The sequence below is a fragment of the Cyanistes caeruleus genome, chromosome 21, assembly GCF_971803275.1.
Source record: "Cyanistes caeruleus chromosome 21, bCyaCae1.hap1.1, whole genome shotgun sequence".
In the NCBI taxonomy this organism is placed as follows: domain Eukaryota; kingdom Metazoa; phylum Chordata; class Aves; order Passeriformes; family Paridae; genus Cyanistes; species Cyanistes caeruleus.
Genome location: NC_141721.1, coordinates 3,895,044 through 3,918,948, shown reverse-complemented (window position 1 = coordinate 3,918,948; position 23,905 = coordinate 3,895,044). Strand labels below are relative to the sequence as shown.

The 23,905-nt window shown below is 47.7% G+C and overlaps 2 protein-coding genes across 3 annotated transcripts; one reads left to right on the top strand and one right to left on the bottom strand.

The window, feature by feature from the left end:
- Positions 1 to 121: 121 nt before the first annotated feature.
- STYXL1 (serine/threonine/tyrosine interacting like 1) lies at positions 122 to 10,459 on the bottom strand. Of its 2 annotated transcripts, XM_086858879.1 has the most exons (9): positions 10,355 to 10,459; positions 9,345 to 9,406; positions 8,746 to 8,872; positions 8,371 to 8,427; positions 7,328 to 7,473; positions 5,848 to 5,993; positions 4,746 to 4,840; positions 2,940 to 3,049; positions 122 to 867 (listed from the first exon to the last, which is right to left on the bottom strand). In XM_086858879.1, the coding sequence occupies exons 1-9, from the start codon at positions 10,455 to 10,457 to the stop codon at positions 736 to 738; spliced, it is 978 nt and encodes a 325-aa protein (XP_086715005.1). In that variant the 5' UTR covers positions 10,458 to 10,459; the 3' UTR covers positions 122 to 735. The 2 variants fall into 2 exon arrangements, with proteins under 2 accessions (XP_086715005.1, XP_086715006.1); XM_086858880.1 differs by lacking the exon at positions 2,940 to 3,049.
- A 63-nt stretch (positions 10,460 to 10,522) lies between these two features.
- On the top strand, positions 10,523 to 19,291 carry MDH2 (malate dehydrogenase 2). Its single transcript, XM_086858878.1, has 9 exons — positions 10,523 to 10,770; positions 12,868 to 13,036; positions 13,779 to 13,862; positions 14,814 to 14,923; positions 15,435 to 15,560; positions 16,202 to 16,279; positions 17,385 to 17,484; positions 17,914 to 18,065; positions 18,993 to 19,291. The coding sequence occupies exons 1-9, from the start codon at positions 10,711 to 10,713 to the stop codon at positions 19,122 to 19,124; spliced, it is 1,011 nt and encodes a 336-aa protein (XP_086715004.1). The 5' UTR covers positions 10,523 to 10,710; the 3' UTR covers positions 19,125 to 19,291.
- Positions 19,292 to 23,905: the final 4,614 nt, after the last annotated feature.

Below are 23,905 nucleotides of genomic sequence, written 5' to 3'. Positions count from 1 at the left end.
CCCGGCTCGCTCTCAGCCCCGGCAGATCTCGGGGTGCTCCCCCTCAGAGCCTCGCGTGTCAGAATGAGCAACCCAAACCCAGCGCTAAATCCCCAACACAGAGTGCTGCAAAGCCAGGGGGTGTTTTCTGTCATGTTTTATTTCCTGATGTCAGAGAACAGAATCCCGAGTGCTGTTCTTACAGACAGGACGGTACCGAGTTTAGGTTTCGTGTGACAGCACTGAGGCTTTAAAATTACCAGCTGAGGTTGGGTTGTAGAATTAGCAGGTGACAAATGGGAAGGGTGGACTTGTCAACAATCCATTCAGGGTAGCTGAGAAGGCACTCACAGGGCACAGGGACTTCTGAAACAGGGAAATTCTGTTGTCACCTCTCCAGGCTGGAAGTGGGCACTGTGAGACTTTAAATTTACTATTCCAGACCATGGATAACAAACCTTTACAGAGATAACCCTACTGACTGCCCCACAGCTGTATTTATAATCCTCTTTGCTTACAAAAGAGTCTCGAGCTGTGTCTAATGGGCCACGTCCTGCAGGACTTGCATTCCCTAAACTGCCACCTCCTCCAGCACAGGTGAGTTCCCCAGGAGGCTCCAAATCCTGACCCAAAATGACATGGAGCTAAAGAGGAAAGCTTTTCCATAACATTTGGGTCTTTTTTTCACACAGTGTTCAAGTAACTTTCTCCCCAGAAAGGGGAAGGGAAGTGGCTTTCCCCATGGGATGTTCTCTGTCAGTAATTTGGTTCAGAGACGTCTGTGACTGGGCACCCGTAGATTTGGGTCTCCCAGGCTGAGAGCTGTTCCACAAAGCCCCGGTGTGGTCTCATGTTCATTTTGCATTTCAGAAGGTACTTCCAAGCTCTCTGTAAACAGAAAGAAAGTAAAGAAGTGTTAGGAATTAAACAGAAAATGTCTCTTGGGCATTTTCACAAAGCAGCTACACTTCAGTCAACACAGCCTTGTATTTGCTCCCTGTGCTGGACAGCAAGAACCTGCAGAGAGGAGTTTGGTACTAAAGTGGGGACAGGCTGGATCCAGATGTGAACCTGAGAGAAACCTGTCCCCTTCATGCTCTGCTCTCCTGGATACGAGGACAGCTCAGGCTGCTTTCACTACTTAGCGTTATCCTACTCTGATGGAGCAATGCAATCCTGGATTTTCTACCCTAAAATGCTGCTCCTTCCACAGATGATGAGCAAAGCAGTGAAGCATCAGCTGTAAAGGTTATAAAGCAATGAAGGTTTTGGATTGGTGTGACCTGATGTGGCAGAGCAGTTATGACCTCACAGTTATCCCACTGTATTAATTACAGCCATCTTAATTATTTGTTAGCTCCAAGTAATCACCTAGAAACGCTGACACACACAGGGCAGATCCACCAGCATTACTCCAGCTCCATCCCTGGGCTTTCCTGTCACTGCTCATCTTCCTGCTCATAAAGGAGCTTGCCCCCTGCACTTGGAAGGTTGCTTAATTGAAATGAGACCAAAGGTCAGCAGATAGTACTCCATTGGTTTGTTTTTCTAATCTTGCTGATTGTGCAGGCTCTGAGGCTGATATTCCAGTATTTACTGCTCTGGGTCCACAGTGTGTGTGTCTCTGGTTCCCCTGGACTCAATCTACTCACATATTGCCCACTAACAGAATCAGGGGCTGCACATCCCCACTCTGCCTTGCTTCTGCCTTTTTGGAAGCTTTCAAAGATCTTTGCCTGGATTGGCTGGAGGATCACACAGGAATCTGTTGCACTGCTTTTGTCTGCAAGAAACAAACTTGTCTGCCAGGATAATCCCTCAGGAGAGCTTTGCCCAGCAAACAGTGCCCTGTCAATATTTTCTCTCTTTTTTTGGCATTTAGTAAAATGCTGAGACCAACCTGTTGATGCCAACTGAGAGGAATGGCAAGGCTCAGCCTTTGACTTTTGCATTGCCATTGGAAGCACATTCTGTGATTTGGTGAGTGAGTGGCTGTTATCAGCCTGCAGGAGCAATCACATCCCTGTTAGTGCAGGGACTGAACCCTGTCTGAGCCCTGCTGGCAGCCTCAGCCTCTAATTACCCACTGGCACACAGCCATGGAAAGAGCTCTCCTCTTACGTTGGACATGTTTGCACAAAATCAATCACCTTATCAGATGCAGACCCAGCTTCAGTGAAGTTTGGATCAATCCCTTCAAGCTCCTGAACTTTCCAGACAAGGGTGAGGTTTTTAAGGAGAGGCTGGCCAGTTGCCATGGGAACTCTCCGTGTTAGGAGACACCAGGAGATGCTGCCTGTGGGTTGTGTGCAAAGGGAGAAAGGCCTGGCACCAGGGGAGAGGCCACCAGGTCCTTGCACAGCCAGGCCATTCCCAGCCATCCTTCATTAATTTCTTTGGTTATTCACAGCTATGGAACAGCCTGTACTGGCCATCTGACCTGTACATCCTTCCTGGGCAAGTGTTATCCCATTGCAGATTTCTATACAGGAGTGTCTGTGGGAGGGGATTGCTTCTGGAGGAATAAAAAAGGATTTGGGAAGAAGTCAGTGCTGAAGCCAAAGGTAAATGAGAGCCCTGCAAACACTGGGTTCTGAACTTCTCTAACACCATGGAATTAAGAGATAGAATTAACTGCACTAGCTTTCACTCTTTTCCTTAAATCCAGCAGAGAAATACCATGTTCTGTATCCACAGCTTTGCTTTGCTAGCCCTTTAGTTAAGTAGGGGAAACAAAAATTCCACAAGTTTTAGAGTAAGGACTCACAGATCCAAAATCACACCTAAGCCACCTCCCTAATGGTCTAAAGAAGATGCAACCTCAAATCACATAATCAGTTCCATTATCAGGTGGATATTGTGCATGAAATCACAGAGAATGTCTTGTTACTACAGTGATGGGGCTTCAGAGAGAAATGAAGTGCAGAGCAGTTCCTGCAGGGCCAGTGCCAGTGACATACCTGCAGGGAAAAGCGGCAGGAGTGCATCAGATAAGCCATGGTGGCTGTGCTGCTCCGGCTTATCCCCAGGCTGGAGAACACCAGCACTGCTCCCACGTCCAGCTGAGTATCTGAGTCAAGAAATGCCAATCACAAATTAGTGAGCTGGGAAATGGAGCTTCCCATGGCAGAGTGAAGCACTGATGTGGTGACAGCTGACAGGGGGGCTGCAGCCTGAGAGACAGGAGCCCTCAGGAACCCTGACAGCAGCAGATGGGCACTGCCAGCTCCCATTTCTGTAAGCATTTGCCTTTCTTAAAAATCCACATGGCCTTGAAGAGCAGCACCAATGACAATGACCAGGCAATGCTTCATTACACAGCAGTGTCACCCTCACATCAGGGATCTGAGGTTTTTCATGACCTATCAGCTGTGGTCAGCATCACAAACTCTCCCCAGACAGGTCAAAATGCATTGAAATTTTATTTTGCCTGGAAGGTTGCATATTTAATTACTAACCTTTTAGTTCTTTCTCTGCCTCTCTAGACAGAATGATGTTTTAAAAATATTAGCAACTGAACTCCAGAATTCAAAGAGCAAAGACTTTTCTTTTAGAGCTGTCAAGATGTTTTGTTTGTTCTTTTTTTCCACATGCATTTTTAAAGCTCATTTCTATTGTGAGCCAGCATTTTAAAACTCATTTCTATTGTGAGAGACTAGTTCTATCCTAAGATCTGGGCAGAACTGGCTTTACTCCAACATACACCTGGCATGAGGACATGCACACTCCTCTTGGAGTATTTGGAGAGCTTTAGTCTCATGTTCTGGTTTGAGTAATCTGCTCTCCACTGCCAAGTAAACAGTTCCACTATCAGATAAACAGCGGGACACTTCCACAAGTGCAGCTAATAGTCTTGTAGTCTGGTTTGGAAACAGCCACAAACCATGTGTGATGTCAGAAGGAAACTTCTGAAATACTACTGGGAAAAAGCATGAGGCACAATTAAAGGCAAGGAAATAAATGCCAACATTCAGGTGCACCAAATCATGAAATCCAGTTCAGGACTACAAAATTATATCCTCAAGTGTTGTTTCTTTGTGTGCAGTTGTCATGTCATGTCTGATATTGTACTTGGGTTAAGGTCTGTGGGGTCAGGGTGGGCTTTTGCTTCTGGCTCTGTCCAGCACAGCTCAGCAGGGCCTTGGTCTGTGGCAGGTGTTATTTGATAAGCACAATAAAAGATAACAAGATGGTTGGACAGCATCAGATGGAGCTGCAGGAGCCATGTCTGCTGTGCAGCTGCAGGCACTGAGCTGCAGAGTGTGTTTTTTCTTGCCCTATCTGATGTAATCTGCTGAGGCAGGTTCATGCTGTCCAACCTGAAAGTCTTCCTGGGCACTACAGTGGGTCTGCACTGCAAATCACAAAGATGATCAATGCCTCGTGCTGAGCCCTCTAAGCACAGTAACACTCTGCTTCAAATAAAGCTCTGGTGGCTGAAGATTTGGGCCAGTGACAATCAAAGGGCTGTTGCAAAGGAGTAAGAGGGAATCCTATGAAGCCCTGGTAGATACCCTGCTGCAAAGCCTTTTCAGATTAGATGGAAAGCTCCCCGTTATCAGAGTGAGGTATCCTTTAAAGTGAGCAGGGACATCAGAGTCAGATGCCCTGTAAAATCCCCTCTCTGTCCATGAGGCTGGTTAGTTAATCTCCTCTCTGGTATCCATCAGGGTGTGGGCTTGCTTACCCTCCTGCCTGGGCTTCCTGTCACTCCCATCTAATATCCTACAGTGAGCAAGGGCTTGGGAATTCCAGGATCCACTCACCTATGAAATGAGAAATGGTGGGGAAGGAAGAAAAAAGATCTGCTTCAAGTGAATCTGGAACAGATACATGGAGGGATTTACCTTCTTCTGCAAACCTGGAAAAGAGCACACAGCCCACATGGAGCAGAGAAGCAGCCTTGACAAGATGTGTTTGTTGGAGGCAAGGTGATCATTTCCTTTGCTGTTATACATGTGAGTTTTTCATCATTGTCATCATTAACATGGAAAGGGATTTGTTATGGGGAGGCACAGAGATGTTTGTAACACAAGAACCAGTTCAATCACTGATTTTCTATTTCAGTTTCTATTTCAGCAATGATGCCTTCACCTACAGAGAGAAAAATGAAAGCAGGTGAACTGAAAGCAGGTGTGCTTTCACAGACTTGTTGGCTGCTCTGTGGAGCCCCCTCAGTTCACTCCATGTGGTTTTCTATGGCAGCATCTCCTCCTTCAACAGACTCAGAGAACCCACAGGGCAAAAAATTGGTGAGGAATTTCCAAAATGTGGAAACACATCATACAGAGGGCATGGGAGTATTACCCACAGTGCAGAGACATTCCTCTGGAGCCAAAGGCATGAGAAATGTCCTGGGATGGGTAACTGGATTTGTTACTTTGGGTCACTACCTTGAGAAATGCCACTGGGGTTTTCACTGTGTGAAATTGCATTCCAGCAAGGCCTGCAGACTGAGCTGACTGGTCATGGACAGAGCAGGTAAGGAAGGAAGACCAAAAATGTGTCCTATTGGTGATTTAGTTTTCACACTGATGTGTTGGTAAGATTTTGCTCTGAAAGCTATTTAGAGATACAGGTTTTTCCTGAAGAGTGGTGGTATGTGATAGACTTGAAATACCAAGGGCTTCCCAGTCCTCCTCCTACCCAATTCACCCATGGCATGGTCAAGGGCTGCAGGACTGTGTTGCTGCTGTGCTAACTCTGGAGCAGAAATTAGAAAACTGAGCATGAAATGGCATTGGAACTTGCACAGAGGTTTCCTTGGAAAGCCACAGGCACTGAATCCTCTGCCAGTAAATTCTGTGTCACCTCATTTTTTCACATCACAGTCACTGGTGAGGGTAAGCCTTGAACAGTTTAACTTACAGTGTTACAGGCTGTTCAGAGACGTTGACCAGTGCTTTGATCTTCAGATCTTTCTGAACTTGTTTGTCACTAGCCTGCTCGAAATTGCCCATATATAGCTTTGCAGGCAGTATTTCTACAGGGTATGGCTGGAAGGTGTCTAGTTCCTGCCAGAAAGAAACCACACGCTCAGGTTAGAGAGTGTCTTTGCTCCCATTAGCTCAAGAAGTTCTTAAACAGAAGTCATGTGAAGAGTTGAACAGGCACTTAGTCAGCAGCCCATGACATATTTTAGTCTAATGATTTATTCAATCACCTGGATTTGCTGTATATTGAAGTCTTTGCTAGTTTTACTAAGAATAATTAACAGCCTCACTGTTGTGGCACTACTTGAAGGAAATCCCAACTAAACAGGAGGTGGAATTCATTCTTTCCATTGTCTGGAGGGGCTGCAGCATGACAGACTCGTTTGATGTTCTCTCTGCTTACTGTTTGCAAGGCTAAATGAAATCATCTGCCACCTGCAGAGCTGCAGGTGCCCTGGAGTGGCCCAGCACAAATCTGCAGCTGCATCCGGTGTCGGCAGCGTGGAGGCTGAGAAGGAAAACACACAAACCTCGACATCCCTAAGGGATACGTGGATACCTGGATACTGCTCCAGGAGCACAAAGGAGCAGTCTAACAATTTAAAGCTTAAACTGAGAGGCAAGGAGGTGCCTGTGTCCAGCTGAGTCTGAGGGGGAAGCTCAGCAGTGAATTTCCCTTCACAGAGCAGCACAAAGGGAATCGATTTTCTCTCCTGTGCTGTAGCATCCACAGGTTAGCACCGTGTCAAGGGCTGTTTCCTGGGAACCAGAAGGAAACAATGGGAACAAAATACACCTTGGAATGAAATGCTCTGTTGTCCAGCAACTTCTTAACATGCCCTGCCTGTCCTAAATACGCAATAAAGCATAATTGTTTCTCATAAACTAAACAGATTGATGTTTATAGGTGAAACCAACAATCAGGACAGCAGTGTTTGAGTGGATGGCTGTTTTCTTCCTGGGCCTATTGAAACCAGGCACTAGCACTTGCTTTGTGACCCTTCCCCATGAAAAGACATGGATCACAGTGTTTGGTAGGAACTGTAGTCCTGTTTGAAAACATTTGCTGTGTACTATGCCAGATAACTACGTGTGAGAGAGCTGCCTGCTTCTTGTCATCAGTTACTACTGTTTGTTCAGTTATCTGTACTCTCCATAGGCCAGTTTCGGGGTTATCAGGGGAACATTCCCAGCTTGTTTCCATGAACTTCCTTTCATGCAATAGAAAAGGAAAAAGTGTGGCTGTAAAAGAATCAGTGGTGAGACTCAGAGCAAGCACAGTAACTCAAATTACATTTAATTCCCCTGTCTAAAATTACTGTGATAACAGGTTTGCAACACCATCTAACCTGAATTCACCAGCCATCATCAGTTGAATATGAATGTCTTCTACCTGGAAATTAGTCTCATCTCACCTGAGGCATCCACAGTGTCTTCTCACTCTTCAGGAAATGGTAACAAGCTGAAAAATACTTGTACCCTCCCTTCAGGAGGAGCACGGGGTGGCGGGTGAACTGCTCCAAGTTTCTGGCATGGAGGAGGGCAGTTCCTTCCCCAGCATCTAAAGAGACCAAAGAGCTGTTTGCCAGGGCAGGTTCAGTGTCTCCATCTGCCTCCCTGACATCCACAGCAAATCCCTTTTCATTGCATCTAATGCTCTGGACAAAACTTGGTTAAAAGCTTGACTTATTCTTGTTGCTGCAGGTCAGTTACAGAGGGTGCTGCTTTTCCCCTGTCATCCTGATCTTTTATTCCTTTCCTGGTTTCTCTTCTAGCACCAGATTTCTTTCCCTCTCTCCGTTTTTCTCTGGGAAATAAACTTCCATAATAAGGAAGTTTTATTAATTTAAATTTAATAATCTTATTTTTATGGAGCCCCTTGTCTTTAATCTGCTTTAGGCAAACAGGGAAAAAAGGAAGTGTCTTAAATAAATTTTTCACAAATGTTTTAAACACTCTCCTCAATGTCAATGAAGATTATGTGAGATGGCTGTTCCTCCTCCTCCTCCTCTCAAGGAATCTATCCTGTTTCCCTCTAGCTATGTCTGCTTTAGAAATAGACCAGCACAATAGAAATCCAGTTCTGATTCTTCACACCTTCCCTTTACTGCCTCACCACTGAGCATTTAGCAACCTGCTTGCTTTATCCATTCCCCTTACACCTCCACTTTTTTGTCTTTAGAAAGTGATGTAAATCTTTGCTAAAACTCCTGTAGCCTTTGTAAAGCTCAAACAAACAGAAGTGGTTCACTCACAGCAGAACTCCTTGCCAAAGGATGTGTGAAAGCCAAACACTTCCATGGTTCAAGGAAGACTGAACAAAGAAACCATGGAAAAGTTTCCAGCACTTCACATTTCTTGATGAACTCCATCAAATCACCACCCCCATTAAAGGCAAATCTTTTTAAATATCATGAAGTGAAAGCCTTCTGTGACCCTCAAAGAAGGAAGTACTCACTCTGGGAACATGTGGAACCTGAGCTGCTGATTTCAGTCTCTGGAGCAGCGCTGCCCCCTGAAAGGCAATTGTTGGACAAGCCAAATCTCAGGGAAATGTGCCAAAAAAATGAACCCATTCCTCACATGCAAAAAGGAGCTTCAGAGAATCATCCACAGATGGGAAACCAGGGCTGCCAGGATGCTTTGAAATAAAACCTGGATTTTTGAAGCCTGAGAATATACACAACACAGTGAAAAACCAGGGGCAGAGCACAGTTTTTCACATAAAACTGGGAACATTTACATCTCTTCCAACAAGCCCATAAAATTTTATGAGGAATGGGAAGAATCTCTACCCAGCAGAGAGGTCTGGACTGACATGGGTCACACATACCTGTTTCTCTCTCCTCTTCCTGATAGTCAGTGCAGCCCAAAATGCCAGTGTCATGGTCATACACCACACAGAATCTGACATAGCCCAGCTCCTCGGGATTTGGGATCAGATACTCCCCTGCAGGACTCTACCAAAATCACAGAGGAATTCCATCAGGAGCACAGCTCCACTCTTCTCTAGTGGCATCAACGCTCCTGACATCTTGCAAGTTACAGCTCTCTAGCTAGGTGTTGGGTTTGGACGTGTGGGTGGACAGGACACACTGACAGCCTCGGTTAGAAGTCAGGAATGATGCAAATCACGCTGATTGCTCCACCAGCAGCAGCGGTGCAGATGCCAGCGCTGTCCTTGTGAGGCAAGGCTGCACTGAGTTCTTGTGCAATGTTTTTCCTGATATTCAGCTCCGATGTGCCAATCCTTCGGGCTGCTGGAGCCACCACCTTTGCTTTGTGACAGAATACATCCCCCCAGTGGCAGCCGCGGGGCACGGCTGAGGCAGGGGCAGGGGCTGGGACATTTCCCGTGGCTTTCAAACTAGTTTTGGCTTCCTACTAATTGCTAAATCCAAGGATGGTTCACACAAACAGCAATTCCCTCACCAGTTCAATCCTTTGGGCTGTAATAATGTGGCTGGCATCGAATTCACGTTGAGAACGGGCATCTGAAAAAAACCCAAAAACAACCAAGACAAAGCAATTGGCTTTTAAAGGTGGAATCCTCTTTGTATTTTGCCAGTGGGAATTCAGGCACTGGCATTACTCAGAGATTTAGAGATGTGGTACTTGGGGATATGATTTAGGGGCGGTTATAGGGTTGCAGGGTCGGCTGTTGGACTGGATGAACTTGAAGGTCTTTTCTAACCATGATGATTCTGTGATTTGTTTTTCAGAAAACAAATGTTGAGGTCTTCTGGTGTGGGCATAATAAACTCCAGGGTCGATGTGAGTCTGTGTTTAACAGCAAGTGATAACCAGCAGTGTTAGTCCTGACCCAGGTGTGCTCTTGCAGCATTCCCCAGCATCAATTCTGTGCTCTGACCTGCCCAGCAGCTCTGCCTCTGCTGCTCCAGAGCTGGGGAGGGGGCACTGGAAAGACCCCAACCCACTCCCCAACTGGCTAACTCGCTCACCAAAACATTCAATGACACTGCAATATCAGGCACCCTTCTGGGAGTATTGACACTATGCAAAATGGAAGTGGTTATCAGGAATCTTTGTGTAATGGTTGAGAAATCTAGTCCAGTTCTAACACCTCTGGGAGCAGCAGGGGAGAGTGTGTATCCATGGGACTGATAAGAGCAGGGAGAGCTGAGAATGAGGAAAGGCAAGGCAGCACCAAGTCAGGGCACTGAAATGGGATGGGAGGAAGGTGCCAGGCCCCAGAAATGACAAGAAATGATGGGTGTGTTTTCCTCACGAGCCCCATTGGCTCAGGATATCTGCCCGGGCTGAGCACAGAGCCTGGCTGCAGGCAGGGGCAGGGACTGCAGGCAGGGACAAGCAGGGGCAGAAGAAACAGGCGGGAGAGCAGCAGACAAAGCAAAGATTGGTAGAGTCAGGGAGGGGCAGGCACAGGCAGGGACAGGGACAGGCCTGTGCCGCGGCCTCACCCAGCAGGCACAGGTAGTTGGGCTCCGTCAGCCGCGATCTCCACCGGTACTGGTTGATGATATTGTAGAGGTGTCTGGGCTCGCAGAACATCACCCCCGCCATCGCCCATCCGCCCGGCTGTCGCCGACTATCGCGACACCACGCACGCCCCCCCCTCCCCCAGGCAGCGACGCCCGCCGGTCTCCAAGGTTACCTCAGGCGGGATCTCGCGAGACTTTCCCCCCTCCCTTCCCGCCGCTGACGGTGGTCTCGCGAGAGCGGCGGGCGGGGCCGCGCAGGCGCCGCGCACGCCCCTGGAGGTCGTTGGAGTCACCGGTGCCGCCGTAGCCGCCGCTCGCGCCCCGCCGTGCCCGCCATGCTGTCCCGCCTCAGCACCGCCACCGCCCTGCGCCGCGGCATCGCCACCTCCGCACAGGTACACCGCCCGCGCACCGACACCGCTCCCGCGCCTCGCCGTGCAGCCCCGCGCGTCCTCCTCCGTTCTGGGGCTGCTGCGGAGCTCGGGGGGAAGCCGGGGAGGAGCCCCGGTGCTGCTCGGTGAGGGGGCTGTGGAGCACAGGCTCTGCCCGGTGAAGGGGTGCAGGGTGGGGATGCAGTCGTGGTTGTTCTCCATTCTGGGCCTGCAGGGCCGCGGTTGGACATGGCTCCCCTTCCGGGGCTGCGGTGGAACGCAGGCCCTCGATGAGGCGGTGCGAGGCCGGGAAAGCAGCCCCGGTGCCCCTCGGTGAGGGACTGCGGGGCTCGAGTGCAGCCCAGACCCCTCCTCGGTGAGGGACTGCGGGGCTCGAGTGCAGCCCAGACCCCTCCTCGGTGAGGGACTGCGGGGCTCGAGTGCAGCCCAGACCTCATTGGAGCGGGGATGCGGGGAGCCCGGGTCCTCTATGAGGGGACTGGAGCCCAGGAGCTCCCCAGTGAGGGGCTGCAGGGCTCGGGTGTAGCCTGGAACTCCTCGGAGAGGGGCTGGGAGCGTGTGCCGGTGCCCCAGGGCAGGCAGAGGTTGCGGAGCGTGGCTCGGGGGCTGTGCCGGCTGTGCCCGGTGACAGCACCGTGCTGGGGCTGTGGCATTGCGGGTCTCTGCCCAGCAGCTCCCGCCCTGCTCCAGCCAGGCTGCGAGTGTGATAATCCTGTACGAATTCTGTCTCTCTGATGATTTGCAGAGGGTGATGCGTTTCCTGCTTCCTCCTTCTAGTGCAAAAATGCCCCTGCGTTGCAAAGGCTTTAAGAACTAAAGCTGGTGGTTGGGGTTTAGCAGTAATCCTTCATGTGCCAAAATCCACTGTGCTGGCTCCAAACCACTGCTGCTGTGGCTGCATGGTTAGAGACCAACCTCTATCCAATGTTAATAATCCCGGTGGCATGTAAAAGAGTAATTATTGCAGCTAGAAAGATGTGCTGTACAGGAGAGCCTTGTCTAAGTCTTTTAATGAAAACTCTATTTTTTAGGAGTGAGGTTTTGACCGCACCGTATCAGCTCAGTCACAAATGGGGCTCAGCAGTGACTCATGCCAGACTTTGCTTCCTCTTAAAGAGTTTTTTGCAGAATTATATTTGTTACAATAGCAGAAACACTGGGCTGAGGTTAGCCTAGTCCAGTTCTTGGGTAGATTTTTTCCCGTCATAGTACAGTAATTAAGCTGTTAATAAAGGGACGTGGAGATATTATGGCTTTTATCTGGTAAGACTGTGATAAAGAATGGCTTTCTCTGCAGTAATTGCTTGTTACATCTCCACAGGAGTTTTCCATTGCTTTGGCAGTGTTGCACTTTAAGGTTGTTCTGGCCCCTGGAAGGAGCTTTCCTCTTGTGGAGCAACACTTTGCAAAAAGGCATTTGTGAGAGAAATTACACCCTGCCAGTCAGTACCTGAGTGAGGATAAAAGTGGTTCACAGGGCAGCCAAGCAGAGCTGGATTTTATTTGATTCTCAACCACATGATCAAAGCTGGAAATTATAGTCACTTAATGTTCTCAGTCCTCAATCTTGAGGCATCTCTGGGTGCTATTTTGGATTTATATCAGGTGTAAACATTTTCTTCACCTATATGCAGTGGTTATTACATTTCTTATAGTCCATTAAATGTATTGATTTGCCAAATGGAAGGCATGTTTTTTTTTTGATACTGACAACATAAACTAGAAAATCTACCAGATCTACCCTAAATCAGGCCTGGGCCCACAGGGTGGCAGGTTATTAGTCTTAGGCAGACATTTCCACTGGGAGAAGGGTGATCCTTTGGGTTCTTTTGCCCTAGCCTTGCTTCCTTTTTGGGCTTCAGATCCCAGGTTACAATTTCTTCCAACTTTTCCTACCAATAAACCTGAAGGATCTCTGGGAGGCTGCTGTGAGGGTCGTTTTCTGTAGGCTTAGACTATCAAGTTTGCATAGCGCTTGGTAAAAAAAAATTGAAAAACAGAACTAAAAGTAAAGAAAGAGTGGTGAAATTCCCAAGGTCACTGCTGGGGGTGTAGCTGCCAGAACAGCTCTACAACATGTTTGTTGTCTTTTTTGCACAGAATAATGCCAAGGTGGCAGTGCTGGGGGCCTCGGGGGGCATCGGGCAGCCCCTGTCCCTGCTGCTGAAGAACAGCCCTCTGGTGAGCAAGCTCAGCCTCTACGACATCGCTCACACTCCAGGCGTGGCAGCTGACCTCAGCCACATCGAGACCAGAGCCAGTGTCAAAGGTACCCTGGGAATGGTCTGAGTTCCAAAGGGATCCTCCCAGAGGGGTGGCTCTGACCCTGAATGCCCATTGCTTGTGAGGGGAAATTTTCACCCACTGATCCTGAAACCCAGTATCAATTTAAGTAGCTTTTTCCTCAAGCAGTGAATGATTAATTAAGGTTTAGCTGATTAGATTGACGTGCATGGAGATGAAAATGGGCTGTGGTTGCACTTTTGAAGGAGAATTTGTGATATCTGTCAGGAAACATTCAGTGAAATGATGTCAGAGTGTTGAATTTAAAAGTTTGACTAGAAATAGGTTTAACACTCCCTGAGTGTCTGCATGAATTCCATGTGCTTCTTTTCTCTTAGATTATGATGAAATCAAAACCTAATCTTTTATCTGAAGATCACCAAAAGGTGACATTTTACATGAATATGCCAGTCTGCAGTTCTTTGGGGGCACTGACTCTAGTGCCAAGGCTTTGGAGAGTAAATTCACATAGCAGGAGGAGCTGGGAGTTTGGAAAACAGGTGAATGTCAGATTCTCACCACTCTCATTCTGTGAGTTTTGAAACAGGGATAAAACATCAGATGGGATCCAGCCATAATTGTGTTTCTTTGCTTTTCAGCATTAAGTCTAAACTGAAGGTTAAATTTAAAAAAAGGACTTGGATGCCTCTGGGCATGATTTTGTACTTCAAAGTGTCAGCTATTTAATAACTGTCAAAAACATAATGCCTGAATGTCTTTCATTTCAGGCTTCATGGGACCTGAGCAGTTGCCAGAATGTCTGAAGGGCTGTGATGTTGTTGTTATTCCAGCGGGAGTCCCAAGAAAACCAGGTAGGTTCTTTTTGTTGTAAAGCCCCAGGGCTGCTTTGAAGTGGATCTCTGCAGTTCTGCTGCTCAGACAGAGCTGTGTCTGTTGGGGTGTAAGTGGTCTGTTAATACCTCTGCCCCTGAGCTCCTTTTGGAATCAGGCAGCTCATTCAGCCTCTCTTAGACTGTCCCTTGTGAAATGGGCTAAATTGATTTCTGGAGTTCCTACTTGAGGCTGAGCTGCAAAGACTTCTCATGCAAGTGATCCTAAATGTGCCTTAGTGTTTCCTGTCCCAGAGCAATGCTCAAGGAATAAAAACTGTTTCTTTAATTCCTCAGCAGAAGAGAAATAATTAATTTTGTTATGCCTTAATTGTCCAGCAGCTTCTTGGGGCACCTCTGAATAAATGTAGTTAAGCCTTCCTAGAATGTTTATGACCTGTTCCATTTCCACTCTGTTTTCAAGTATCCTATTAGGAACTTAACAAAATGCTAGACTTTAATGCCTAACTCTTCCTAAATCTTCATTTTTCATGGTTAAAGTAGTTGCTGCAAGAGAAATGGGGGTGGCACTTACACAGCCAGCAATATTTTGCACCCAGCAGTTGGCATTTAAACTGTAGTTGTAGAAATGACTTAAAAGAGGGAGGAGAATTCATCTTGGGAGCAGCTGTGCTGCTCTGAGCATCACTGGTGTGGTTTGTGTGATCACAGTGTACTTCAGCAGCCTCAGTGAAGTGGGTTCTGAGAATGGACAGTTGGGCTGGTTGCTCCTGGAAAGGGCTGATCTCTTTATTAGTGAGAGGAGTTACCTTTGGTGCCAGTTCATTACTGCAGCTGGAGAATTTGTTCTTGATTTGGGGAACCAGAAGCTGATGTGTGTCTGTCCACACCAGAATATTTGGTTTTGATTGGATTTCCTGCCCATGCTGGTAACTGTGGGTAAATTAAAATCCTGCCCTGGCTGTGTTTTAGGTATGACCCGTGATGACCTGTTCAACACCAATGCCAGCATTGTTGCCTCTTTGACATCTGCCTGTGCAAAGCACTGTCCAGAAGCCATGATCTGTATTATTTCTAACCCAGTAAGTGTTTTCTGGAGACCTTGAAATGTAGAGGAAAAAAATCCCAAAATTCAGACTGAGAATACCGGAGTAATCCAAATTCCTACTAATTTTGATCAGTATCTTTAAATTCTGCAGTGCATTTGCAGAAAAGTCTGGTTCTACTAACCCATTTTTCTTGGCTATATTTAATTCAGAGAAAACTTGAATGTAAAAGTGCTTAATGTCTTCCAAGTCTGTGTGACTGGTTATAATGCAAGCTGGTGTATTAGCTGGGATAAAAGCCTTAGCTCACTAAGGGAAGAGCCTTTGTAATGGGAATGAAAAAATTCATTGTCTTAATGGTTATTTAAAATTAATGATTTTTATTCCAGCCTGACTGTAAATTGCTCTTCAATTTAGGCATTAAAGTAATTGGCTACAGTTGATTCCAAATTAGAGGTGTAATTCCATGGTTGTTAATTTGCCTGTTCATGCATTGGCTTCGTTATTAAACTGCTTTTAATCAGTGCTTGCCTCTTCTTGCTTGTAGGTAAATTCAACCGTCCCAATAGCTTCAGAGGTCTTCAAGAAGCACGGTGTGTATAATCCCAACAAAATCTTTGGTGTTACGACACTGGACATCGTCAGAGCGAATACTTTTGTGGCTGAACTAAAGGCAGGTCATGGTTAAAATACAGGGGGAGGGATACTGCCTGCTTTGATCATCAGATCTATAAAGAAGTGCTTCCAAAATCACTGCAGAGAGCCAAAGGAGCTCGGATTTCTGTGCAGCTAGAGGCAAAGGCAATGATTCCATGTCTCCCTTATTTAGAGGAGCATGAAGATAAGGTTCCTTGCAAAATGTGGTTCAAGAGACTTTGACCTTTCCTTTTCATAGCTGTCCCCTGCAAGTGTTGGCCTTAATTCCCTTGGCATTCCCAACCCTGCCACGCAACCAGAGGAGAGGGTTGAGTTGTGGTGTGTGTTTGCAAGTCAAACTCTGTGCTGTGTGTCACAGGATACTCTGCAAAGTATCAGGAGCTGTAACAGGTTACTGCTCTTAATAGCCCTGGTGGTGTTTATGTTGTGCTGCTCTTTTTCCAGCCCTGCAGTAATAATACCCTGTAACTGTATGAAGTGATCAGAGTAACCCAGAGTTCCGCTCCGTAGATGTGGCTTTGTCCCTGGAGTGCAGCTGCCTCTGGAACTCCTGCCCTGTGTGTCCTGATATCCAGGGCAGAGAGTGAAGTGTGGTGTTTCCACTTGCTTTTCTTGCCCGTGTGCTTCAGAAGCTGGAAAGTTTCATGTTTCCTTTAGGGCTTGGATCCAGCTCGAGTAACTGTTCCGGTTATTGGTGGCCATGCTGGGAAGACCATCATCCCTCTGATCTCTCAGGTGAGTCCAGGTGACAGCTGTGTGTGGTAGCACACTCACCAGCATGTTAGGGTTGATGTAAAGTGCCTTTGTGATGGCAGGTAACGTGCTAGGATAGAGCACAGTCCCCCCTGCTCCCATGTCTGCTTTCCTTCTGGGATGGGGTGTAGGATGAGGTGGAAGGCAGCAATCTAAATCTGAACCCTCTGGGCAGTATAAATAGTTCCAGCTTTCCTCTAAAGGAGTTTGGGATAAGAACTGAGGGGTAATGTGGAGGTTTAGGTGTCCTGGCACTGTTTGTGACAGGTATCAAATGACAGGAGTACCTGGCTTCAGGAGAAAAATTGAATTGATTTTGCTGTGGTGGACTGGAAACCCCACTTGAACCTCCAGCATTGAAAGGCACAGCTCGGGCTGTGCAGGGAGGCCTGTCCAGCCATGACTGGTAGTCTGGCCCTTCAGACATCTCAGCCAGATTGAAATGCAGTTCTGAAGCAGGTGCAGTCTCGTGGGGAGATGCTGGGATGTGGCCAAGGAGCAATCTGTAACAAAGGGAGAAAAGCTGTGCTCTAAGTGGGGAATAAAGTATCCTTTACAGAAGGATTTTCTTGGGTATAAGAGGGCTTTGGAGCAGCTGAATGCTGAGAGGTGCTTTAGTTAAACAGCCCATTGGGACAGACACAACTGTGCTTAAGCTATTGGTGCAGCTGAATCTGAAGGTTCAGTGAATTCCTAAATACTGCTGGGAAACTGGATCTTTCATAAGGCTTGACTTCCATAATGCCACAGTGACCCAAATATTTTCAAGATGACTTTCTGAAATTCCTAATGCTTGGAGGGTGTCTGTAGTGCACAGGACTAGGCAGTAGTGAGGAACCATGGTTTGGCTGTGAAGCTGTGTCTCTGAGGAAGCTGTGTGAGGCTGAGTTCCTGTTCCAAGGCCATACAGTAGCCCCAGCTCTGCTGACTTTTGCAGTTGGTCACACAAGCTGTGAGCTGGGGAAACACATTTTACCCAGTTGAGAACTGCTGGTAAAAACTGGAGTGGTACAAAAAGTCTTGTGTGCTTTATGCTGAATCTGGAGGGGTTCTGCTATTGATTAAAAACTTATTTTTTCCCATCCAGTGCACACCAAAAGTTGAGTTTCCTCAGGATCAGCTGGAGAAGCTTACAGCAAGAATTCAAGAAGCTGGGACTGAAGTTGTCCAAGCTAAAGCAGGAGCAGGTGGGTTCTTGAATAAAGCTTCCAAGTAGTTCTAGTTAAATGTCTGTAGGGCTGCAGTCCTCTGCAGTTTAATCTTATTTACAGGTTATGAACTGATGGTTGCCAGTCTCACTGTTCTGCTATGTCAGCTGCTGCCTGGGCTGTGCTACTAGAAACAGCTCAGTGTGTAAGACTAAATATAAACTGATCCCATACCACCTATGGCTTTAAAAGAATTTTCTCTGTCAAATTAAGCTTTTACAAATCTGGTCAATTCCAGATCCATGTAGCTGGCCAAAAGCTGCTGCTTTATCCACCTGGCTGTGAGCTTGAGGTCAAAAACACTGCATTATCCTGGTTTTGTAAACACACCAGTATGGAAACCTTTGATGCTAAAGGAAGTATCAAATTTCAGTGTGATCTGTTCTGAAAGTGGTTTAACTCTTCCAGGATCTGCCACCTTGTCTATGGCCTATGCTGGTGCTCGATTTGCATTCTCCCTGCTGGATGCCATGAGTGGAAAGCAGGGGGTTGTTGAATGTGCCTTTGTTCGATCTGACGTGACAGAGGTCCCGTACTTCTCTACACCTCTGCAGCTGGGGGTATGTACTAAAAACACCATGAACCTTATAAACAGCAGCTACTGGTTGTGTCCTGGGTTTTACTCTGTGGTTTCAGTTCAGCTGAAACCTGCTGGAGCTAACTGCTGAGTGTGCCTTTAAGAGTCTGCAGGGTATGGTGTTAGGCACATAGCTCAGCTTGACAAGGATGCTGCTGCTTTTATCTGCTTGTAGACTGCAGATCACTGAGTAGCCAGAGGTTCAGACTTGGCTTAAGAGGTCACACTTGCCTCAAGTCAGGCCTGTTTACTCTGGGATTTCATATGATTAACCAGAGTCAGCAATCCTGTCTCCTCAGCTTGATCTGCTGCAAGCAAATCCTCAGAAACTGAGGCACAGCATGGATTAGGATTAATAGCTTGCTTTCAGGACCTCTGCTGAACTCTGAAAGAAGGGTTCCTTTTGTCAGCAATACCCTGGTGGAGTGGTGGGAAACAATGATGCTGCAGCCCTGTTGTAGCTGCTGGGATGGAAAGGGTGGTGTTTGCTGTCTTAGGGGCAGGCTGGTGAGGGGATGGAAGGAATGTAGACAGTTTGAAAACCTGGGAGTGTCACTCTGAGGCAGTTTGAGATGGCAAGCGAAGGACATACACCAAGGAGATTCTCTTGGCAGGTGCTGGGTGTGGAGTTAGGAGGATCAGTTGGTGTCAGTCTCCTCTTGAAGGAGCTGATGGGTTGGCTTCTGGTTTCACACATGTGAATGGTGAATGAGAAGTTTGTGAGGGCTGTAGAAGTTGCCACAGACAGTAAAAAGCTTCTGAGGCTTTTCAGGAAGCATAGGGTTGGCAGACTGGAGATGACACAGGTGCCAGGCTGGGTCTCTGTCTCAACTGGATAATACTTAGAGCTGTTAAGCTATTCTTTAGGTCATTCAATGAATGGCTAATCTCTAAATCCTCTTTCCCTCAGAAAAAAGGACTTGAGAAGAACCTGGGCCTTGGCAAGCTCTCCCCCTTTGAAGAGAAGATGGTTGCTGCGGCCCTTTCTGAGCTGAAGGCTTCTATTAAGAAAGGAGAGGAATTTGCAAAGAACTTCAAGTGAAGACTTGACGATGGGGAGGAATTAACTTCCTTAATTTATTAAGGCATCATGTCACTTTATGACTTCTGGTTCAAAGCTGATGCTTTGATTGAAGTCTGTCTATTAGCTTGATGCTTGTTGCCAGTGCAGAATCTAATCATCAATAAAAGTCTCATTTTTTCAGTGTACCATGTGGAGTTGTCTTGATGTCCTTGTCCTTTGGAAGGTGGAGGCTGTAGGTCTCTGAGAGGGGATTGGTTTCATCAGGGATGAAATAGCCTTGGAAAGGGGGTGAACTGATTACTCCAACTCTGCTGCTGCCTGGGTTTGGGCTCCTTGTTCAGCACAGCCACTGGGAACCAGATGTGACCAGATCAAGATGGGTGTAGGGGCTGCACAGGGGATAACTGAGTGAAATATGATCCAAAAGGCGTTTTTTCAGTAGGTGATATTACCTCTGTTACCTGGTATTACCTTAATCTCTTATGTAATTTGATTTTAAAGGAGTTAACGAAAGAGCACAGCATTTGAAACGTCAGTCCTGCACTAAGACAATAATTAAACTGCTGAGAGCAACTTCTTTCTAGTTAGGAACAAAAGCCTTGATTTAGCATCTCCATAAATTTCTCTTACATTCATCTTCTTATGAATATAAAAATAAATGTCTGTGAGGAGATGGTGATGACGAGTTCTGTTGCTGACTTCTTTGAAGGTAAGCTTTAATGAAGGAAGCTATTAATTCACTCTTCCTCCGTGCTGCTTACGCTGTTGCTTTGAATTGCTTTCATCCGTGTAGGTTGAATTCTTAAGTTGAACAGACTTTATTTTGATGAGTGAAAGAAAAGCCAAAGCCCAGCACCTCTGGAGGAACTGAGGTGAATGTTGGTTTGAGCCAGAGATCGTGGGGTAGTTGCTTATAATAAAGATACCTAAAAGTCATAGATGCTCTTTGGTCACTGCTTTTTATCTTCCTCCCACGTGTATTTTTTATTTTTCCTTGAGCTCTCTTGGGTTTTATTTTTTTGATTTTAATTAGTTCATCATTCTGAACTGGATCACACAGCTGTGACTGTTGTAGATACATGGAGAATAAAGTGCCTGGTTCTCTTCCTGCCCTGTGGAAGATGTGGGCAAGGAGGACAGCAAGCACAGTCCTTGTCACTCCTCTGCAGAAATTCAGCTTGTTAAAAGCTTGGTTTCTTTACAGGAATAGTAATGAAATAGAAGCGTTGGCAGTCATTACTCAGCAGGCTTGGAACAAAGTAATTATTAGGTGGTATTAATAGAATTAAAGATGGTGTTGGAGGGGGCAGGGGAGGATGTTGGAACTGGAGGACACCGAGGAGGAGTGACAGGCCAGACCTGTGAATGTGGCAGAGAGTGTTCCAAACAGTAAATGGGAAAGCAAGTGGCAAAACTACTCTAACTGGGTGTAGGGGTCTTGCAGGCCTGTCAGCAATTTCAAACCCAAAATAGGCAGCACAGGGTGTTGAAAATGGTCCAGTCTGGGTGCCTGGGTGGTCCAGGGGCACTGCTCCATGAGGCTGCAGGGAAAGCCTTGCCTTACAACCAGCAGGACAGGAACACACATTTGTTCCACTCCTGCTATTTTTAATACAGCAGATAAAGCAGATTTCTGAGCATTGGAGACTTTTTAGAACTTGAGGTTCATCGTGTGGCTTAGGTTATTCAATCTTTTCTTGTGTCAGCAGTCCACAGCCAGCAAAATCTGGGGAATTGCATGGACAAGCAGAAAGCTTTGCTTGTACCAGTAGAGACTCAGGGACAGCATGGGCAAGTGGAGCTGAGGTAGAAGAGGATTATGTCTCAGCACCTGCTGAATTTTAGGTTCTCCAGGGTCTCCTTCAAATCTCCTGCATGTTAACAAAGTCCCCACACTGTCTGGGTTTTGGGGTTGTTTCTTCTCCCCAATCCCATGCTATTCCCTGGAAATAGCTGCTCCGTTTTGGGAAAGGAGATGAGACACCCTTCTTGTGTCTTCCTGCAATGAGGGAAGGCCAGAAGGACACTGATTAAAGGTGAGAAATGGACTTGTGTCAGTGTTCCCTGCTCAGTCACTGTGCTGTCCCTGTGGCTGAGCAGTGCTGTGGAGGGTAACAATCCCTCTGAAGTCTGGAGATGGTTTGTAAAGGTGTGGGACATCCCACCCCTTCTCTCTGAGCAGATTACCTGGAGGAGGAAAGGATCTGGGGCATATTCCTCCCTGGGAGGAGCAGGACTCAGCAGGGTGTACCCAGATAAGCCAACACTCTCCTGGAAGCTGTTTCCTGCTGCTGTGGCTCTGAGACACAAGACCTTCATCCTCTCTCCTCTAAGTTCTGCAGTGGGGCTGCCCTGCTGTGTCACAGCACTCACTCCAGTGCTGGCAGCCTTTGTGTTAACCTCCTGTGGAGGGGACTGACCAGGTCTGGAGGAGGTGAAAAACCTGCCCTGTGCAGATCTCTTGGGTTTCACCCTTTTTACTGAGCAGACTTTTTTCTCCATGGTCTCTAAGCACCTCTTCCCTCGCAGCACCATTTCTGCACAAGGAGCTGCCACCTCCTTGGGCAGCCCAGCCCTGCACCAGAGCACAGATGTCAAGATACAGAGGAGATGTGTGTGGAGAGTAATAAATAAAGATTCTCCAGATGGCCATATGTCAGGTCACTGGAGCCCACCTGCTGCTCCTGTGCTGCTGCAGCCGCTTGTTAAACACAGGAAAGGATAGAACAAGGAGAAAAGCAAATGCTGAATGGTTTAACTCAGGCCTCATCCTGGTCATCCTTGTTCTTGGGGGGCTTCAGGTGGGATGAGCACAGGAGCAGGCTGGCAGACTTGTCCATTATTCCTGGGAGACCTGTTTTCCCCTCCTGGCTCGGTGCTTTGGTGTGGGGGTACAGACCCCGAGCCCCAGCTCACCCTGGGGAGCTCTGGGTGCTGAGAGCCAGCAGCAGCCACTTTCCTTGGGGTAAGGCTGGGTACAGCTGCAGCAGGCGTGGCTGAGCCTGAGGACAATCCATGGCATTTCAGTGATATTTAGGAGAAGCAGAAGAAACAACAATAGTTTAGTGCAGCCTCTGCCTTGCCAAAGTTGGCTGCCTTCCCAGCTCCAGCAAAAGAGCAAATCTGGGGGGCTGGAGGTACTTCAGAAAGGTGCTGGGTAACTATTGCCCTGTCTCACGAGCCCACCTCCAAAATTCACAATCTCCAGTGATTTGTCCCCACAAAAGTGCCAGGACAGAGACATTTCTGCCCTTCCCCTCCCCAGTGTGTGCACCACCACCCCTGGGGTACCCTGTGCTCAGCCTCACAATACTGGGGCTGGCAGTTCAGAGCAGCACCACATCCTCTGCCCAAGAATGGAGAAAGGAGAGGTGAAACACACCCCGAGGTTGGCTGGGTGTAGCTGGGGGCACAGGCAGATCTCCACAGCCAGCTCAGTTTTCCCCTTTCCTTGAGGTGCAAGGGCAAAAGGTTTTAATGTGAGCAGGAGCATCACAAACCATCTGAGCTGTGGATCTGGCTTTGAACAGGCCTCTCCCCCTCCCCTGGCTCTCCTGCCTGGCCACAGGCAATGTGAAATCACCACCTTTGCATTCCTTACTCTTGATTTATTGAAGAGCTCCCACTTCCCTTCTGGGTGCCTCAAAGCAGAGCTGGAGAGCGGTGCCGAGGCAGGAGCGTTTGTTTGCATTTACAGGGAAACCTGTTAATAAAGGAGACCAAAGGGATTGCTCTTTTCCTGGCTGTGGGAGCAGATGGCTGGATAACACAGTGCAATTAATATGCAGGGAGTCCTGCCGGGGCAGGGATTTGATTGCCTGTTAGGAGAGGTTAGCATGCTCAAGCTGAGCTCTGCCACCACACCGCCTGTCCCTGGCACCTGCTGCCTGCAGGGACTCTGTGGTGACACTGGGACAGATTGGATGGGGTCACAGATGAGACTGTGGGCACTGGATATAGGGGAGGATGCAGCTGGAGACTCTGGGACAGTGGCAAGTCCTGCATCCTGGGTGATGCTTTGGGAGGGTTTGCCCTTTGGGTTTGTTAAAACAAAAGATGACTCTGGCCATGAATGACTTGCTCAGAGGTATTTCCAGGCTGGAAGGGCAATGCTGGATTGTTCTTTCCTCCTGGACAGAGCTCCTGGGTGAGCTGAGGGAAGTGGGCACAGGAGGTGGGCATCTCTTGCTGCAGCACAGCACAGCTACAGAACATTTCCCAGGGCTTCAAAGAGTGACCCGATAAATCCACAGGGGAGAAAAAGCCCTGCCAAGGGCTAGGAGGGTTGGGGAACCCTGAGGAAGCAGGAAACCCAGCAAACCCACCCCAGCACTGAGCTGGGCCACGTGGCCACATGGTCAAGCCCAAATCGATGGGAGCCTCCAGCCACCAGGCCACGATCGAATGGCCCAAGGTCACCCTGGGCACGCGTGGGGCTGTTCCGATGCCTCGTCCCCATCGTATCCCGGGCTCTCACAGGATCACAGCACCTTTCCCTCCATGCCTTTGCTTTGCCCCCCCCATTTTCTGGTATTTTCTTTCCCTCCCCTGCCTCATTGAGGTTGTTGAGCACCATGAAAGGCAGCACCAGGCTTTGATCAGGGGTTCCTGCCTGTGCTGTGCCAGCAGCACGTTCCCTCACAGCACCGCCGCTCCCGGCCGCCCTTTCTTCTGCGTCAGGAGGAGGCTGCTGGAGATGTCGAACCTCAGTGCAAATCCTTGCAATTAGGCCTGTTCTGCTGCCTGCCTCGTTTGATCTCCTTTAATTATTTATCGCCTTTTCTTTCTCCTCTTTCCTA

Bases quoted from the DNA above. Each gene is read 5' to 3' on its own strand.
- STYXL1 (XM_086858879.1), bottom strand. From the start codon at position 10,457: ATGGCGGGGGTGATGTTCTGCGAGCCCAGACACCTCTACAATATCATC. The intron at 9,407-10,354 runs GTGAGGCCGCGG...GGTTTTTTTCAG, and splicing joins CAACTACCTGTGCCTGCTGG to ATGCCCGTTCTCAACGTGAA. The intron at 5,994-7,327 runs GTGAGATGAGAC...TCTTTCTGGCAG, and splicing joins AGACACTGTGGATGCCTCAG to GAACTAGACACCTTCCAGCC.
- MDH2 (XM_086858878.1), top strand. From the start codon at position 10,711: ATGCTGTCCCGCCTCAGCACCGCCACCGCCCTGCGCCGCGGCATCGCC. The intron at 10,771-12,867 runs GTACACCGCCCG...TTTTTTGCACAG, and splicing joins GCATCGCCACCTCCGCACAG to AATAATGCCAAGGTGGCAGT. The intron at 13,037-13,778 runs GTACCCTGGGAA...CTTTCATTTCAG, and splicing joins GACCAGAGCCAGTGTCAAAG to GCTTCATGGGACCTGAGCAG.